Raw genomic sequence first — 20106 nt, 5'->3', positions numbered from 1 at the left:
TCCTGGGCAATTAGCCAACAGAGCAGCAGCTCCCCTTTGCCCTGGGAAGACCAGCAGCATCCGTCACCTCAGCTGGAACAGTCAGAGCTGGAGTAGAGGAGAGCAAGCAGGAGCATTCAGTGTCTTCTATGCACCCTTTCTCCTGGCTGGGTCAGAAAATACACCTGATGCACATGGGGAACCAAAGACAGGACAATTTTAAAAGATGCTCCTGAAAAACAGCTCTGCTGAACATCTTTGCTCACTGTGTACTATGTTATTATTTTTTACTTAGTTAGTCAATTAAAAAAAAAAATCCTTCCAGTGCCTAAAGAGTGAATACAAGAAAGATGGAGAGAAACTTTTTACATGGGGCAGGACAAGGGGGAACAGCTTCAAACTGAAAGAGGGCAGGGTTAGATTGGATATTGGGAAGAAATTCTTCCCTGTGAGGGTGGTGAGGCCCTGGCACAGGTTGCCCAGAGAAGCTGTGGCTGCCCCATCCCTGGAAGTGTCCAGGGCCTGGTTGGACAGGGCTTGGGGCAACCTGGGCTAGTGGAAGGTGTCCCTGCCCATGGCAGGGGGTGGGACTGGATAATTTTTAAGATCCCTTCCAACCCAAATCATACTGTGATTCTATGAATTACAGCTACTTTATGTCAACTGAGGTCTTAAAAGATACTCCTATTTAACTTTGGAGCTCAGAATGTTTAGTGAAACCCAGAACTTAAATTGTAGCTGCATTAGGAGGACAAGGAAGGAAAACCCCAACTATAAGGTAGATGTTTTCTGACCTCATATGCTTCAATGAAACCATTATTATGAGTTACAGGGGAATACACTGAAATAGTTTTTTTCAAAATAACAATGTTTCACTTCATGACAAAAGCTGGAGCTGGAGGAATAGTTTATAACTCCCAGGGGAAACATTACAGATCTCAAACACACGTACATTATGTTCACTCTGCTGCGAGTCAACAGCTGCCCAAATAACTGCCAAGGGATCAAAAGTCTCTGAACTCTGGAACAGTGCAAGGTGTGCAGATAAATACTTACTTCCTACATAAAATAAAAGGAAAAAATATCAAACACACTGTCCCCTTACACTGTGAGAACAACCCAAACTGCTGCAGGAAACTCAAACCTCACTATGATACTACACTGGAAAGATTCAGGTCTGTCACCCCAAAGCAGCAAAGCAATTTCAGGGCATTTTCTCTTTCATATATAATTTTATTTCTGGTTATAGAAACAAATGCTAAGAGGAGAAGCAACATTCCCCAACCACATACATCAAATTAAGGTAACAGAACAGTTAAAATAAATGAAAAAAAAAAAGTAGAAATTTAAAACTTTGTTATAGCTTTAAAATATTAACGTTCTCGATACATTAGAAATCACATTCAGATCTCAAATTACTTAAAAAAATGTATGGCTCCATATTAAAAAAAAAAAACAAACAAGCAAACAAAACCACTGTATCCCATTCGATGTGGAAATGCAGGTCCTGCTCCTTGGATGCAGGATCCCACCCTCGTGGGAGCCACGGTCTGGCTGTGCAGTTGAGCATCTCACAGGAGCAGTGCTGCAACACAGCCAGAGAAAGAAGGGGAACTTCACATCCATTGCCCCAGCTGGAGCTTCCCCCTTGGGATACACACCTGCTTTGTAAAAAGCACTGATAACGAAAACAAGTCACAAAAAATACTTTTGATATCAGCTGTAGAAAAAAACCCCCCACAAACCCCAGAACATCTGGCTGGAGGTGTCTTGCACAGGTAACACCAGGAACTGAAATGCAAGCATGGCTTTAGTTGCCCCTTCCATCACCATTTTTAAAATAAGTGCCAAACCGAGGTGAAAGGGGTAAGGCTGGCCCAGGTCTCTGTAGCAAACCCTTCTGTCAAGCCATTGAGGTATTTCAGGTTCTCCTCTCAGCCTTCCCCTGGGGACTCGGTGGGAATGTGCATCTGCAGAACAGGGGGAGAGTCAGATTTTTCTGGATTTGTTTTTTAGAGCAATTATTCAGAGTTGGATCTGAATTTCCAGCTTTACCACCCATGGCTCACGCACAGCTTTTGATTTATCCCTAAACAGCTTTTAACAGTCCTTTGGATAACAGTCCTTTGGATAGCTACAGACTCTTAAAATGCTCTTTTTGGCTATGTGAAGGTTGGCTGGCAGGCTGGACAAGGCATGTCCAGAACACAAGACAATATATGGTCTTGTAAGATTTTTGTATTTTAAAGCCATTTTCTGTATCAGTACATTTCAATGAGCCTTTTTTTTTTCTTTACATTCTGTCTTCTATTAAAGCAAAAAGATTTTAAAAACAATAGTCTGGTTCCCTCTACTTCAAACCCATTTGAGGGAGAAAAAACCAGGAGAGATTAAGCAAGTTTAGGTTTACAGTAATTCAACTGCTACAGAGCCAACCTGCCTACTTAGCAGCCTGCCCACCTCCCAAGAGCAGCATATAAATCAGCAGAACATCAGGATGTTCTGCACCAGACTTTTAGCAGCAAGACAGTGAAACAGAAGGAAATCTCGCTTTTTCTGCTCCATTTAAATCTCATTTTTCTTCAGCTAACAGACATTTCTCCTCACTGTTGCCCTTAGCTTTAAGGAAGGCTTTGTCTCAGACTGCTTGAAGTCAAACTGAGGCGGGGTAGAAGCAGGACAGAGAGGTAGAGATCACAGCAAAGGGGCATCACTTAACTTGGCAGCAGACACAAGGAATAACCAAATATCAGGGGAAATCTGGTTTTCACAAGGGCTGTTTTCTGCTGAGAAGGAAAGCTGCCTCCTTTCACTGCTCCCATTCCTGTTACTCTTCCTACCACCAGCCATGTTCTCCCTTAAGTACTGAAGCCCCATCACCAGCCAGTGATCACCGAGGTGAAGCCTTAACTCAGGTCCTCACCGAGAAAGGAACTTCTGCAACAGCAATTAGGAATTAGGAAGCCAACTATCACCTGCTTTTAAGAATAATTTCCAAAAGATCCAAGTGGGTCAAGATACACCCTTCTGTGAATTTAGTGATCCTCGTAGAATGAAATTTGGCCAGTTTGGTAAAATGTACTCCCTGTGAATGGGAACATTAGAAAAACTCTTCGGTGTTTGTTTTTAAGGGGATATACACACACCTCACCTCACAAAGAGACAGAAGCACGATAAAAGGAAAATAAGCTCACCACAGAGGAAAAGAAACTATTTCATAGTGCCCCAGTGTTAGCTCAGCCACCTGGCAGGGAGGAATTCCTCAGCCTTACAGCATCCTCATGGACCCGCCATAAATTTCCTCTGTTAGAAATAAGGTCCCATTACTTACAGAGCAGAATCTGTAAAGAACTCCCCAACACCACAACTACAGATAATTGGAGACAAGAAAGGATTCCAGCTTTCATTAGTGCCATCTGGGGGATTTTCTTGCCAGAAAAGCAGCACGGACTGGGGTGGCTGAAAGCACAACAAAGCCAGAAGCAGGGCTCCTACACAAGGAAAATGCAAGTACCAAGTTGTCTCTTCTGCTCTGCAAGAGGAATGAAAGCAATCACTGAAGTAAAGCTGCTTCCACTGGCTGCTCACATTTGTTACAAAAACAGGTACGTTGTTCTTCTAGAATCAGTGCCTGGTGCAGGAATTTACCAACATACTGTATAAAAGTCTGTGTAAGTACCATTTAAGAGAAATAGTCATGGACCATTTATATATCTATACTGACACACGCTCACACACACACCCACCCACCCACCCACATTAATAAATATAAATTTTATGTTTACACAGATCTAATTTAATATTCTCTGAAAAAAATATTTAAAGGGTTTCTTCCTTAGCTGCCACCCATGAATTGTCAATGTTGTTTTTTTTTTCTATCTTGAGAGCAAAGGGGTAGATTTGGCACAACTACCCTCAGGCTCTGAAACTTAAAGTGACACGTAAGGAGAGGACCAGCCATACATTCTGAAAGGTTTTAATTCAGTGTTGGTAAATTGAAAAGGTATCAAAAGAATTTTCTGAACATATAAATACAAAGGTCAAAAGTTGATTAAAAATTTGGAATTTAAATATAGTGCTCCAAGAAAACCAAGTATTTTTCCAAATGTCTTGCTCGGGCCAAAGTACAATGCTCCCTGGTGTATTACTGCCCCATGAAAGACACCCTAACAGGGAATGCCCACCCTCACAGCCAGCTAATTCCCACTGCTGAATACTGTATGTGGATATATCCCCACCTGTGTGCACAAACACATGCACTGCCCTGCGAGTAACACACCCAGCAGAGAGAGATGCTGATCCCACTAATCACAGCCACACAGCTCCAGGCAGCCGCACACAGAGATGCTCCAGCTCTGTTTTGGTCAGGTGCAGATCAAAATGCAAGAAGGCATCACCTCCCAACCCCATCAGTTCCAGCAATCCAGATGACCTTGTAGTGTAACTGTTTTCTGCAGCACAGCTGGCTCCATTGGAAGCTACACTTTCCGGCAGTAGTGTATGCTATAGTAGTAGCAGCTTTGGCGTAATTTTTCACCCAGAAGGAAACAAAAAGTTACATGACTGAACAATCTGTTGTAAAACTGCAGCCTAACACACAGATCCTCGCCAGATGCAGACCTTCAAGCAATGGAATTAAATTAGGAGTTGGATTAAAGGACTCTGGAGTTGACAGAAATAACTACAAATGGGGGGGGGGGGAACTGATGAGGAGCAGAAATAGGAGCTGCCCAAGAGACTGGCTGGCAAGAGAAGACAGATCATTTGCTGCAGGAGGGCATTTACAAACTCAAAAACTGAGTGTGCAGCCAGGGCAAAATGATGAAGCAAGTCCTGTTCCATTAGAGGTTCATTTTTAATGCCCGAGTCCAAATTATTAGCAGCAAGACTTAAAAAACCTCAAAAATTTTGCATCAGGGTAGAAACTCAAGGCAAGTTCCCCATCAGATTTAAACTATCATTTGATAAGGTAAAGCACAGATATTGGGAGGTGATCAGGATCCTTCAGTGCTGCCTCCTGCTAAAAAAGCTCCAAGACCCAAGTTGGCACTGTTCCTTGGAAGAGAGGGACAAGATGGTTGTATATGTACAAATACAATCCAGAGCATTTCCAGTTCACTTTGTGACTCATTTCTTACACTGACACTTTTCATGCAGCAAGAGCCCAAACAGGTACTAGGCTGTACAAGCCAAAGTGTAGCTATCAGGCTAAGAAAAGGAATTCCTTTTCCAATCCATCCAACATTTTCCAGATTATGTCTGCTTTGGGGCTCCCCAGTACAAGACCCACAGTGACCTGCAGCAATTCCACCTGATGCCCTGGAGCCTGAGCACGTCATGTACAAGAAGAGACCAGGACAATCAGGTTGGTTCAGCCTCAAGAAAAGGAAGCAAATGGGGAAAATCTTACTGGAATCTTCAACTACCTACTTGGAAGATGCAGAGAAGGCAGAGCTAGGCTCTTTTGAGAGGCAACAAACACATGCAGCAGTGTGGGAAATTCTTAAATTGCTGAGAAGTTTTCACCTCATGGGTGGTGAGAGTGGATTCTCTGTGGAAAGGTACAGAACTATTGCTAGGTTAAATCCTCGTCATCCAAGATCCCCAAATCCAGGTATAGCAGGGGAACATTTCTCCTTTCACCCTACATTTTGACATTCATTTACATGCTTGCACACATCAGGGTGACACCAAATATCTCCCTGGGAACACCCCCTGCTAACACAGATGAAAAGCTCTAACACCAATTTAACAATCCCAGCAGGCAGGGAAAAGTGTTCCACACCACACTGCATGAAAGCTCAGGTCAGATGCTCTCACTTGCTTTGATACAGGTCCCTACCTTTCTGCACTCCAAGTCTGATTTCACTGCTGGTACTTCCCTACTGAAAATGAGAAAAAAAAAAAGAAGCAGAAATTAACTCGGAAAGTTAACTCTAAAACATGCAAAATCAAGTTTACTCCCTCCAAAACCTGAAGTCAGACCATGACATTGACTGCAGAAGAACTGTAAAGGCTTCTGCTGTTATTTAACCATTTCTTTCCTCTTACAAAGCTTTAATATGTCTCTGAAAACACACTTCTGAATAAGCTCTGCCCAACAATAACATGTCTAAAACACAGAATGAGAATTAATACAGGGTGACCAAACTGACCTTTCTCAATCTGCTCTGGAGCAACATGTATTCCACAGGTATTTTCCTCCTTGAGTCGTTTGGGCAGAGCTTAATGCAAGGTGCTGCTCGTGTCAGTGGATAAAAATGACTGGATATGCTACAGGGGACAGCGTAAATGGTGTGGGGGAGGGAAGAATATGGGAAGGAAAAAGAGCTGAAAAGAATATATGAGCTAATCATGAACTTCAATTTTGTGCTCAGCACTGTGTTGTGTTATCACTAAATCAGATTAAATTGATCTTACTGTAAAAAGCTTTCTGTATCACAAGAGCCAAGGTCAAGATGAACAACAACTAAGGAATTCCAGTGGAATAAAACCAAGAACAACTGCATTCAGCTCTTGTGAACTGGGGCAACAAAAGTTGCTATAAACTAACCGTGATCAAAGTAAAATTAGTCAATGTCATTGCCTAAGGTGAAAAGAAATCAATAGGGAATGGTGAAAAGTGAATTCACACATTAAGAACTTGGTTTTACAGTTTCCCCAGGTCTAAGTTATTGCAGCTTAAATATTTAATGTGCCTTGACCTTTGTTATACACACAGCAGAAGATGAAGTAAAGCCTCCTCCTTCTCTTCCCCTCAAACCTTCCTCAGTTAATATAATTAATTGACGACGAGATGCAACTTTTTAGACGAAACCCAAGCTGGACGATCAATTCAAAATAATCCGGGTACTGCACAGAACCATTAAAGTAAACATTTTCTTTCTAGCTGAAGACTTAATTCCACCATCACATTAATTTTCATTCCTCTGCAGCCCAGGGAATCGGGATTGGTATGTAAAAAGAATGGTGCTGTCTTCCAGACTGAGCAGTGTGATGAAAGAATTAATCTGGAGGCCTGAAACAAGAGGTCTCCATCTCACAAGTTCCAGATGACGACCACATTTTTCCACTGCTCTCAAAAGGATTTAGCAGGAACAGTTATTTTATCCAGTATTAGGCAATGTTTAGGAAAACCTACAAAACTATCTGCAAGTGTTTCTTACAGTAGCAGGGGGATGCAGCAGAGTGATAAAGCAAAAACCCCCTGACAGGATGAACTGACAAGTTCCAGACATGTCAAGCAGAAAAGGGGAACAGAACAAAGATATTTGCTTATCCTCAACTCCCACTTGAACCAGCAGGCAGAGTGAGCCACAAAAGGAAGAAAGTGTTATTCTGTTCTAAATACTTAGGAGGCAAATCTACACATGCAACCCGAGGATGGACTTTCAAGAGGTATCTACAAAGCAGCAGCTGGTGGATGAAAACACTGAATTCAGCTGATGTATTTCTACAGTGCTGGACTAGTTTACAGAAGTTCAGGGCCTAATTATTTAGACTCTTCCAGAGAAAAGCAGCAGCGAAGAAAAATCTGCAGAACTTTGGCAGCTGAACACCACATCCTGAACAGTATTCTGTTGGTTTTTCATCTTGCTCTGACTCACACAACATTCTGGAAACCCAAGGACTCCTGTGCTTCCGGAAAGCTCCCGAGCCCCGGGGCTGTTTCAAAGGCGTGCCTGTATCTAAACCAGCAGTCACCCAAAAGTAATGATTAATCACAGATAAAACTGTGCTGCACTCTCACTTGTGCATTCTTCCTTGAAGTTCATTTTATTGAGTTCTGACTTTGGAAAGGCTACAGAAAACAGAGCTAATCCATGTGCTTTTCCGCTATGCCACACCTAGAGAGAAGGGGCAGCTGGAGGCCAGCCTGCTTCAATTACCTTGTCGTCTGTAACAATCCTCCTTCACAAAACCATTTTAAAGTACTAAAATCCAATCTAACAACTTGTCACTTAAGGCACACACCTAAATTCTGAAAGCCAGGCTGAGATAAATGATCTGCCCTGAATATTTAATGTGCCTCTATCCGCAGAAAGCAACCGCAAATCACGAGACCGAGAAATTCTTTCCTTCTCTTAGAAATACTTCTCACCAAACAAGGGACTTGAGAATAAAACATGTCTGGGTTTTATTCAAGCAGTGGGACTTGGCTATTGAATAGGATTTGGCAAAGACAAAGGAAACTTAGAAGGGAACAAGTGATGCCAGCTGTTACCTTATGGATTTCCTCCCCCTCCCCGGATTCCAGCAGACACTGATGGGTTGTGCCTTACCCCCTAATCCCTACAGACATGCTGACAGTAGCATTTACTGCACACTGGGGAAAGCTTTTTGCAATGTTTTCCTGCAGTGGGTTTGCCTCTCTGCTCTGTGATGGCACTGTCAGACCGCACAGGACAGCAACTGGACAACAAACCAGTACAGATGGGGGATAACCTACCAGAGGTACAGCCCACCCCTCTTAAGTCTCTTTTGCCATTACCAAAGCCTTAACACTTGCTGAATTAAAAGATCTCTGCTGTGCTGCCAGAAGACATGTTAGCCAAGGGGACTGCAAATGGGTATAAAACCAAAGGGGTTTGCTGGAGGCTACAGGCAGGGGTTGATTTCTTTGCCGGTCACAAGGTATCACATGCACCCACTGTTCCACATGGCTGAAGTGAGTCAAATCTGCTTTCCTGATAAGACATCCTTGTACTACATGAGGAGCCTGGAATACAGCTGGAGTAAAAGCCTCCTCCTACTGGTGAAGGTTCTCAAGGCAGGAGAGATGGGAGAGAGAGCCAAGTGATGAAAGGAAACCTCCAAATTCCTTTGGGAAAAATTGTTTAAGACCTCCAGTGGCTTTTGCCATAAAATAAAAGGGAAGTCTTTTCCCTTGGTCTCTACACCCTTACAGAATTTGTATGAAACACTGTATGACTTCTGCTACCTCTCATCCCAGCCCTCAACTTCCCTCTCTGAAGAATAACACAGGAGCTTTGCTGTTTGCCATGGCAGAGGGGCAGGACAGCCTCCTACCCGGCCCTGGCTTCCTCACCATCGGCCATGGAGCTGAGGACCACACCACCAACGGGAGGTGAAGGAGACTGCTTTCAGTGCAGAAGACCAACCAATATTTTCTCAAGTTCACAGAGACAGTGGCCATGCCTTCACCTACAGCGCTATTGTGAACCAAAGCTCCAGCACAAGATGTGATCAATCAAATGCACACAGAGCCTGCGGAGACACCCTTCCCCAATGTGATCCTCAGGCATCAAGATGTTTTGGCTGTTGTCCAAAGCAAGTGATGAATAATTGTAAGAAATCAGTGAAGGTACAAACCCCTTTGTGGTTTTAATATCTTTACAGGAACCAAGTTAATACAGTTCCTCTGTCATCTTATTCTCCCTCAGAGGGAATGGAGAGAAATTGCATCTGGAAATCCAGGTGGCTGAGCCCTGCAACTCTTCCTCCTGAATCCCCACATAAATAAGCATTCATATTCAGAATTTTTCTGTTTTAAAAAAACAGAATCATTTGCCTTTTTCTTTAAGCTTGGTACCATGTTTCTTTAATGTTGTTGAGAGATACTGCACCCATCTTTCAGCATTTGATTGCCTTAGGTGACCTTATTGAAATGGTCCTATGGTTCAAAGCTCTCAGAAGCGTGGTATTAAGGCATAGAACGTGAGGAGTTTTCTTTCCAGGGAGCAGACTGTATTTGTATTACATTCCTTTAGATGCTGAACTGCAAATCCCATCCCCTTGGAGCCAAAAGGGGAAAAGACAGTTAAAAATATCCCAGCAGTCATACAATCAGTTGTCTGTAATTTTTTTGAATCTTTTTTAAAAAAAAAAAAAGGAAAAAAAACAAAGGAAAAAATATCCCATAGGTAAAGACAGAACAGAGTTCCAGATATGGGTTCTTGGGAGGGGTTTTCCATTCTTTTTGGCACCTTGTGACTCTAACAGCTGTTGTCCTCCCATTTAAAAATCTGACTTTAAAGGAGCTGTATATCAGCTATGTTTTGAGCTGTTACAGTTGTGGTTTGTTTCCTGTGAAAGCTGCTTTAGGATTCCTGCCATCCCATGCCCACCCCACATCACTCCAGCTCCTCCCACCGGTTCTTCATTCACTGGTTGCCTGTCCTTGTGGCATTGCAGATGTGATGACTCCAGTCTGGGCTGGGACTGCTCCACTGGGCTCTTCTATCCGGGGTCTTTTCACTTCAGGTTCACTGGAAGAGGCTGCTGCCGTCTCCTCGGTCCCCGTCTCGCAGACCCGGCTGACTACAACAGGAGTGGATGAGCTGGCCTGGGCTGCAAGGAGCTGCAGTGGGTTTGTAAGAGCTGGGAAGGAGGGTAAGAGAGAGAAAGAGATTTAGTGTGATGAACTAGCACAAGTGTTTGCTATTCCAGAAAGCAAGAAAACAAAACACCGCGGGTCAAATGCGACAGCTGGCACATGGTCAAGTGTTTTTCAGTCCATTTTGAAAGGCTTGTTTGCCTTGTCTCTCCCTCTCCATTCACAACCCCAGCTTTGTGCAAGTTTACCAAACCAGGAATAACCCTGTTCATAGGAGAATTTCCTTCCTATTCACTGTCAAACAAGGCACTGCTAGCTAAGCATTCATCTCCAGTAGGAGAGGATCAAATCCTGGTAAAAACCACAGTACATCTCTTCTTTGAGAAGTAGTTCTCTGATCACCTACAATCAGAACTCCTTGCAAGGTACAACATCTTTGTGCTGGGCCTTCAGCTGGGAAGTTTAGGGGCTCCCTTGAGCTCTGCTCACACAGGAAGAACAGACAGGCCTGTTGGGAAACTAGATTAGTATCCAAATGTTAAGTGTACTGCCATCTCATTCGTAAAAGGGGCAGGAAAGAGCTTACCCTACACAACCACATGTGTTCCCATCAGATCTGGGATCAGGACATAGGAATTTCTTCCTATGCTTCTTCCTAGGCTTCCAGTCTTGTATTTCAGTACTAACACAAGATCTCACCCTTCCATTAATAAAAATGATGAGAAAAAAGATGGTTTAAGTAGCAACCCTCCATAAAAATGTCTACAATTCCTAGTTCCAGACAGAGAATGTGCTTACACACTGGCTTTGGCACACAGTAAGGCTTGGAAAACAAAACACATGCAGTTTTTGGACTCTGCTTCAATCGGAGAGGCAGCCAAAGGGGACTCAGGAGACAGAACATCCTCTGCCCTCCAGACTGATTTGCAAAGGATGGAATCACAGAACATTAGTGCTGTGTTCACTGCTAAATGCATCAAAAAAGGAGCTCTAGGATAAATAAACAAAGCAAACAGAACAAAGGCCCTCAAAGCCCAGCAACTTCTACCAAGGCATGGGAAGGAGGCTGTAGAGTATCAAGAGGACGAAGGGAAAAAAAAATAGGGTAAGGCTGAGGGCAGTCACCAATTACAGTTCAGTGACTCAGGGAACCTAAACCATGCAGCTGAAGAGAACTTAACTTTGTACAGAGGAGAGTCAAGAGACTCAGGCCAGTTATCAAATATACTCAGATGCAGCTGGAATACTTCCCAGTTTGACGACAGTTAGAAAAATTTTGGTGAGATTAAAATATTTTAACATAAAAATGTTAAATAAAAAGCTGGCTGATTCTATATTAGACAAACCCTACTGCTGGGTAGTAGAAGCTCAGCCTATCTGATCTATAAATATCTTAATATCCTACTTGCATAAAAATCTTATCATTACCATTTTTTCATTGCTCCAATAAGATCCTTGCAATTCAAGTGCAAGCCAGGTGATAACTGTGAAGAGACATGGCAGAAAATTCTGTAGAAACATTCCTACCTTCATTAAAGCCATCCAAATCCCACCAGTGCCCTTCATTTCACACTCCCCAAAAGCACTAGCCTAGGGCAGCAGAGGTGCTTGCCATCTCACTAAAAAGGGCTGTAAGACACCTGGATATTATCATCCCTAACTGAACAAAACCTGAGGTGCTGAGCAAGCAAGATGAGGAGGCTGCTAAGACAGGGCTCATATGGAACTTAAAAAAAATCAGGCTCGACAAATTACTAGACACATCCTGTGTTTACAAAAATCCTACACTCATTCATTCACCTGGTGAAACAGATCTTATTTCTCTCAGGCTCTAAGACCTTAAGATGGGAAAGTATTTTATTTTCTTAGTACTCTGTGGAGTCAAGTTTCACAAGATCTAAGGAGCACCATGGAAATTTTATTATTTGGCATGCTGCAAGCAAAGGCTGCTGGTCAGAAGAAAATAAATGAAAACAGGCTCTCCACAAGAATCACTGACACTTTCAACAAGTAACCCTCAAAAGGCAGGGAATCTAAGTAGTTAGAACTGCATGGCCAAGGGCAAAGGAGGGACACTGGGTTTTCAGTAGCAATGCAGGACTTTTCCACCAGGAAAGGGAGAAGAGGTGGACACAAGGATATCTATCAATGACATTTACAGCTGCAGAAGTTGAAGAACTGGAATACCTCTGAAGTGCACACATGGAATAACCTGATACACACTAACCAAAAAGAGAAAAGGCTTACAGCTTTCCATGCTGCCTGCTGAGTGCAGGGAGCAGCCCAACCCCAAAGCCAGGGGAGCAGAACCTACCGTAGGCGTTGCCGGTGATGCTGTTGGTGGGCACGGCGTGTTTGCCGTTCTGGGTGACCGCCCGCACCGGGAGCTGGTGCTGCCCGATGGCCACTGGAGCTGCCTGCTGAAGGATCGTGACTGTCTGCCCAGGGACACCCTGTGCCATCTGACTGGTCACGGTCTGGATGACACGGCTGGCTGTGGGGATCGCGGCAAACGCAATCGTTGGCTTTTCATCCATTCCTGTTGGGGAGCAGAGGAGACGACAATCACTCCCCACCCTGGCTTAGGAGCTGGCTTTGTTCTCATTAACACCTCAGCAGTGCTACATACCCCAGGCTTACAGATGTGACAGTACCTCAGCACCACAGAAGGCCAGGGGTGAGTATTCGGAAAAACTAAAATATTCTCTACTGCATATTCATCCTAGCAATATTAAGAACATTTTTCTTATAGCATAAGTCACTCAGCAAAAAAGGAAAACTTTAAGAAAAAAAAATCAAGACTATCAACTTGATATTTTGCTCTAAAAGGGCATCACCTCCCTTATTGGCTCATTATAGCTGCGATATGGACAGCAGTCTCTGCAAAGCTCAGAGCTTACACTGTAATTTCAAACAAATTGGCCTGACTTTCAATACCACACAGCACGAGAAGGCACTAAAATCTTAAACAATGCCTGGAGCCAAAAGTCTGTAGCAGCTTGCTGTCAGGCCTGAATGCAGGTTGATTTAGAAGGAGGTCTTCCCAAAAGTGCAAGCTTTTGCTATGGAATTATACGAAGAAACCAGGAGGGAGGAAAAAATAAAAAATAAAAAGTAGGGCTGAGTTCCTGGACAGAGGTAACTGCTTGAGAGCACTCAACCACTTTTCTCACTTCCAAGGAGAAGTAAGGGGTCAATTCAGCATGTATGTAACAGATACAGGACAGCATCCTGCTGGGCATGCAGGAAAGCAGAGGAGAACTACTCTTCTCTTCCAGGGGCTCTGTGGGTCTCGAAGCAGAGAGGGCAGGAAGCACAACCTCTTAGTCCTGTAGGAAAAGACCTCTCCCATTTTAACATTAGCAGACAACACGAGTTGAGTTAGATGGGACAGGAGCACTGAGCTGAAACCTGCAGGCAAACTGATGGGAAGTGGGAGAGAAAAGGCAAGAAAAGCAGAGAGATTAAGAAGGAAAATGCAGCACTCAGGGAAGGTAGAGACCAGAAGAGGATACAAGTGGGAATAACAGTGGGACAAGCAGGGAAAGAACAAACAACAGCAAGAACTAGTGAATGAAAGAAGGGAGCAGGTGACAGGCAGCTGCAACTGTTAGCACTTCAGGAACATGTATGGGATCCAGACAGGAATTTCTAGAGAATGTAAATGAAACTCCTGCAAGATAAGCAGTGCTGAACTAAAAATGCCAGTGGTCCTGGTACTGCAGTAGGGGAAGCTCTTAGTCATTTTTTTTCTTCAATGGGAAAAGAACCACTGTTCCACTGCCCACATAAAAGCAGTCAGAGAAACCAGCCTTGTTCATGGTACAACACACATCTACCCTGTAGTACTAAGACCTTCCCAAACGGAGCAGACAAGGTGTTGTCTAGATCACAGCAAGGGAGCATTTAACTCACTAAATCCCCCAGGCTGGAATTTCCAACTTAGGAACAAAAGAGGCCTTTGTTGTAACTGGTTTTTGAAGACTGCTTTAATGGGGCACTGCCTGCACTTCCAGAAGCACATGCTTTCCTCTAGGAGTCCAGGTCTTTGGAAAAGAAGGGCTCAATCATTCATTTACAAGGCCATCCTGAAGCAGAGTTTCAGCCTTTCCCAGGCCATCTCTTTTGGCTGGAAAACACACACTTCCACAGCACAGCTGATCAATATACAGGCATAATATCAATACTGAGGATAATTACAAGAGCACATAGTGACAGGACAAGGGAGAATGGCTTCAAACTGAAAGAGAGCAGATTTAGATTAGATATTAGGAAGAAATTCTTCCATGTGAGGGTGGGGAGGCCCTGTCACAGGTTGCCCAGAGAAGCTGTGGCTGCCCCATCCCTGGGATTGTCCAAGTCCAGGCTGGATGGAACTCTGAGCAACCTGGCCTAGTGGGAGGTGTCCCTGCCCATGGCAGGGGGTTGGAATGAGATGATATTTATGGTACCTTCTAAACCAAATCATTCTATGATTCTACAATAATAAACAAATTTTAAGCAGTGCATGTTCTTTCAGGCTCCAAAGTCTGTTAGTGTTGTTCCCCACAGAAGACAAGGGAGCACAGTTGTCTTGCTCTCTGGTGGGGACAACAAATGGACAAGCTCTCATTTGGTTTATGTTATACCTGGAGAAACATCTTTTTTTAAGGGCTAAGTGCCCAGTGAGTGGAACTGTTCAACCACTCTCCCCCCTCCAAGCCTGCTCAAGACTTATAAGCAGAGCAGCAAGGGAGGTGAAAAGCTACCTCGATGGTCACCAGCTAAGTCCAACACTGCTCCTGCAGCTTCGTGAGCTCCTCCTGCCGTGCCCTGGTTTGTGAGGATGTATCCGTTTGCAGAGTTTGCAGAGGAGGTCACAACTCGGACCATGGTAACAGTGGGAGCTTGTTGAACTACGTGAATTGCGTGACAGGAAGGCTGCTGAGAAGTCACTATTGACGCTGGCATGTACGCCACGGGCTTTGCCACCAGGGTAGATGGTCGGGGAGGAACAGCCATAATCACTGGCTGGGCACTCACTGGAGACCCTGAACAGAAGAGAGAAGCACATGTTAATAGGAGAGGCAAAAAGACCTTCATCCATTTAGTCTATGCACTTCTAGTCTGCAATACTCAATCCTTCAGCATTTGCAGGAATGGAGATAGAAAACATCAAGACTTCAAAAAATACCACCTTCAAACTTCTTTTTCCTAACGTACAAAAACCTTACTTGTCATCTGAGCACATTTCTGTGAACAAAAATCACAATAAATATAACACATCCCCCCCAAAGAAGCTTTACTTCATGAGCTTTGCCTTCCAACTTCACCCTACACTCCAGGCCAGTTACAGCACAGCTGACAAACGGGTACTTACCAGGCCCTGGCCACAGCACCAGAGCTGATCTTATCCAGAGGCTGGTAAATTAGTGACAGTGGGCTGTGCACTGCCACGGCTACTCTGCTGTCAGGTCTTTACAGCCACCTAGTTCAAGGTTAGTTGAGGTGTTTCCACACATTCCACCTCCTGGCCCCTCATCCAGAGATTAGTAAGAAAAATGGTCTGAAGTTGCACATGTATCATCAGTCTCTCAATGAAGTGAAAAGAGACACCCCTAGATCCTCCTGTAACACACTGCAGAAGCCTCCCTGCTGTGTCCTCAGCATGGCACATGGTGCAGCTGAACAGTCACCTTCTGTGGAACAAGAGCTACTCACCAGGTGCACTCTGGGAATACCGATATTCCGGAACTGAGGCTAACTTTGACCCAAAGTCGTGATCATGTGGAATGGGTGAGCCTTCCCGTGACAGGCACTCTGGAGTCTGTAGGCCACTAGAGTGAGGGGACAGCAGGCCAGGGTGAGTAGGGGAGGCAGGAGCACTCCTGAAACACAAAACGTAGTGTTGGCAAGTGTAGATGCACTTTGACCACAAGACAGCAGCAGAGACTAAGAGTTTTCTCCAATACAGGATCCTCTAGCAGAAGGACAGCCTTTCTCCCATACTACCCACTAGAGTCTTGCTGGGAAGAGTTAAAAGGTACACAGCAACCTCACGAATGCTCTAGCACCAAATACTGTCATATAATTCCTTGTTGAAGGAAACTGGACCCTTCAGAGTATGCTTAACATTTCATTACAAGACCCACTGCTGACAGAAGCTTTAAGTGATTCACGTTCAGATCAGTTTTATAACTTCAGATTGTTCTCAAAGCACCTTGGTCAGTGTTTGAGAGTGACAGGGAGAGGAAGAGAAAGAAAGATGAAATGTAGAGGCAAGTTTCTGGCCCTGCATATGCTTACAGAGCTGCTGCTCCCTTTCTCCCCATTGCCACCCTCCCCACCCACTTGGTTCCCACCTCTGTTACCACACAGCCAAGTGAGGAATTGTACATTTCTCTAATGACAAACCAAACAGAAAAGCTGAAGAGCTTTTTTCTAAACTCCTCCTGTTTACCCCCTATTTTAGCAGACAGAAAAGAGGAGGTGTGGGAGGAATGTTACATGAAACTGCTCCAGCTAGTGCTGAATTGCAAGTCTCATCCTCACAGCTACAGGGCTCAGAGAAGCTGTCATTGCACAAGGCAGAGGAGCTGACTGGAGCAGCTACACAGAACCCCTGTTGTTGCTTCACTGCTGACAACCACGATCAACCTGATCTTCACTACAGGAGAGTGTTTTAAATACCACAGAAGTTATTCCCACTATGATCTAATCCACATCTAAACACAGCTTTCCTGAAATCAGAGACTGGCATCTGAAAACACTTACCCCAGTGATAACTGCTTTGAAATGATGCCAAAACAGGTATGTTATTTGATGCATTTTTGCAGTTTGGTTCTGCTTTTTTTTTTTTTGTTAAACACTTAAGAAGTCAGAATCATTTTCAGATTATGCCTCAAGACTATATCACCTCTCAAACTATAAACAGAAGTGAACTTTACTCACTGTACTTCAGGAGAAGTTTTAGTTTGTTTTCTTTATAATGAGTCTGGCACAGAGATTAGAGGAAATTGAAATTACCTGGAGGAGAGAGGCCCAAAAGGTGTTCGGAAGCAGGACACTCCTCTTTGCCTTCGTTTTCTAAATGCTTGTTCTACTAGTTTGGCTTCAGAGGCAGGGTCAATTCGCCAAAAGGAGCCCTTTCCAGGCTCCTCTTGGGAGCGTGGGACTTTAATAAAGTAACGGTTCAAGGAGAGGTTGTGCCGAATGGAATTCTGCAGGAAGCAGAGGAATGAGGTGATTATTTTGCCATGAGAAAGCACGTAACAAAGACAAATGAGTTTCACCAGACAGCTTGGAAAAATAAAATTCACACTGCCAGAATCAGTGTTGAAGACAGAAACAAGTCACTCAACTCACACAGCTCTGAAGTCACCAGAGAAGTGCAAGAGAAAACCTGGGGAAAAGTGTTAAGAGTTCCTACTAACCAGCCTGAAAGCTGGGTTTGCTTGGTACTAACCACCACTTAAATACAACTGGAGCCAGGCAGTGCAGTGACTTCTCTGTGGAAAGCAAGGAAAGCAGAGCCTTTGCTGAGGCAGGGGGAAATCGCTGTAAACCACATCAGAACTCTCTCAAAAGACAGGCTTTATTCTAGGCAAGCGGAAAGAACTGCCTGAGCCTGTGCTAACTGCTCACCTGCCAAACGATTACCAGGGTGCCCAAACATGCCCTAAAGGACACTGCATCTCACAGTAATCATAATGTAAGCCAGCCAACATGCTCTTAGACAGCTGGCTCTGAGAGGAATCCATTACCTGTGTGGCACTAGGCTAGCACTGTGCAGCTCTCTAGATGCTGACAAGACTATTTATCCTTTCCATTGGAACAGCCCACCTCTTACTGGGTGTAGCGCTGGCTTTTGGGCTTGGGGAGGGGCTCAGCAAACCCAGGTGTGCACAAACTCATCCCTCTTCCACTTCCAAAACAAAACAAAAGCTTTTGTAGCAGGTTTAGACAATCTCTTCACAAGTAAAGCTTTTCAATGCCACTGGAGGGGAGGGAAAACGGCAACTTCACCCTCCACTGAGATGCAGCTCTCTGTAGCAGGAGGCAGCAACTGGTTCGCAAAGCACAACTCTGCCGAGCAGGTTAGGGCAGGAAGTGAATTCCACAATTAATTAGAACTGCAGGGAAAAGCCAGGGAGGCAGAAATGTATTTATTCCAACTGCACTCAAAGTGCACCAAGCAGTTCTGCTCCTGCCAGTAGAACACAATGAAATCAGCAGCTGCAAGAGCCTTTCCAGCTGCACTGGTGTGTTATATTCGAATGACAACACTCATTTCAGAAGTGTGATGCCAAGAAAAAGTCTGAAAGCAGGTGGAGCTGAGGTTCCTGGAACTTTGAAAGCAGCCCTGAAGTGAACACTGAACCTTGATTTAGCATGTGTTAACTATATTCAAACTCTCCTATGAAGCTGGTCAGATTTCCTTTAATACCACAAGGAGTGCACAGACTCTCAGTTTCCCAAGTTCTCACTCAGATTCAAGACTTGCAAACTGTGACTTAGGCAATGCAGTTGATACACTGGGAAAACAAAACATCTGTAACGTTTTAAGGTACTGTGATTAAAAACTGGAACCTCAGTTTTAGGCTGGATATCCTCTGCTTGGACAGATCATGCCAAATAAAGGTGAAGGATTAAGCAAGTATCTGGGCAGAGCAGTGACTGATAGCAAGGATGTAGGAAAATAAAATACAAATAAGAATTAAATCTACATGACTACAGCATTAAAAGAGAAACACACTATATTGCCCTACAAAGTATTCCAAAAAAACTAATCATCCACAAACAAACTAGTCAGCTTGTGTTAAACAAATTCACTCTGGGAACAGTCAAAGCAGCTCTATTCCCAGTGCCCCAAATCTTTAATAAATGCATTTCAAAGCAGATAAGCCCTGTCAAAGTAGTTTAAAAGCTTGTCAGTGTCAAGAACTCACCTGCCAGCCTTTGTCAGCAGTCCTGTAATATGGATAATGCTTGGTAATGTGGGCATAGATCCCACTTAGTGTTAATTGCCTGTCCTGTGCTGAAGATATAGCCTGCACAATTAGCTGAGCGTAAGAATAGGGTGGCTTGGACTCATCCTAAGGAAAAAAAAAAACAAAGAGAAATTTAGTCACTAACAACGAATTCTTACACTGCAGTGTACCACAACCCAAACTGAAAAAGCACAGATGCTAAGAGAGCAGCAGGGGCAGCCAAGAGAGCATCACCCTCTCCCATTTCACTCCTGTTTTATACTGTCACCACCCAATTTAGCACAAGCATTTGTGTGCAAACAGAACTATAGGGCTGAGCCAGACGAAAGTATCTCCTTCCCTCTTCCCAACAAACACACACTAAAAAGCTAACTTCAGTCTCATTCAATTCCCCACTGAATTTCCCACATGTGCTTACGTCAGCACAAGGAACAGGGTCAGGAGAAGCAATTGGAATCAAGAGTTAGAGGGTGTAGGATACATTCATTGTTTTCTTGTTCATGAAACTACAGCGTTCGAATCTGCCCAGCTACAGCTATACTTCCTTAGAAAGGTTTCATGCAGTGTGCTATCAGCCCTCCTCCCAGCAACGAGTCCAACGTGAAACCTGATCCTGTCCCTTCCCTTCTCCAGCAGGATTTGTTTCATTCTGGGTACTTTAATTTGTTTGCCAGATCTCATATTCCCAACTCTTCATATTACTCCATCAAAAACAACCCTTCTTGTCTCAAGGGAGAATTAAGTCTACAAAAAAAGCCATCTAGTACCGTGCTCCTCCACCCAACCCCAAATCAGGTGGTTTTGAATCCAGACCTTTAACTTTGATCTGAAGATCAGTTCACCAAAATTAAATTTTATCAT

General features: G+C 44.0%; 2 protein-coding genes across 2 annotated transcripts in view; one reads left to right on the top strand and one right to left on the bottom strand.

Annotated features, from left to right (window-relative positions):
• The window catches only part of RADIL (Rap associating with DIL domain), a 227949-nt gene that overhangs the window by 36846 nt on the left and 170997 nt on the right, over window positions 1–20106 (top strand). The gene's annotated exons all lie outside the window — the stretch shown is intronic.
• Window positions 3940–20106, bottom strand: part of FOXK1 (forkhead box K1) — a 53750-nt gene continuing 37583 nt past the window's right edge. The window contains exons 4-9 of the mRNA XM_064673203.1: window positions 19204–19350; window positions 17282–17475; window positions 15977–16143; window positions 15025–15306; window positions 12591–12815; window positions 3940–10320 (exon numbers count right to left, since the gene is read on the bottom strand). Of these exons, the coding sequence (XP_064529273.1) occupies window positions 10100–10320; window positions 12591–12815; window positions 15025–15306; window positions 15977–16143; window positions 17282–17475; window positions 19204–19350 (1236 nt within the window). The 3' untranslated portion in view covers window positions 3940–10099. The remainder of the gene's footprint in view (window positions 10321–12590; window positions 12816–15024; window positions 15307–15976; window positions 16144–17281; window positions 17476–19203; window positions 19351–20106) is intronic.

Source organism: Pseudopipra pipra, chromosome 16 (genome assembly GCF_036250125.1).
Source record: "Pseudopipra pipra isolate bDixPip1 chromosome 16, bDixPip1.hap1, whole genome shotgun sequence".
Taxonomy (NCBI): Eukaryota; Metazoa; Chordata; class Aves; order Passeriformes; family Pipridae; genus Pseudopipra; species Pseudopipra pipra.
The sequence above is the reverse complement of the archived record's forward strand: the minus strand, read 5'-3'. Positions and strand labels throughout refer to the sequence as shown.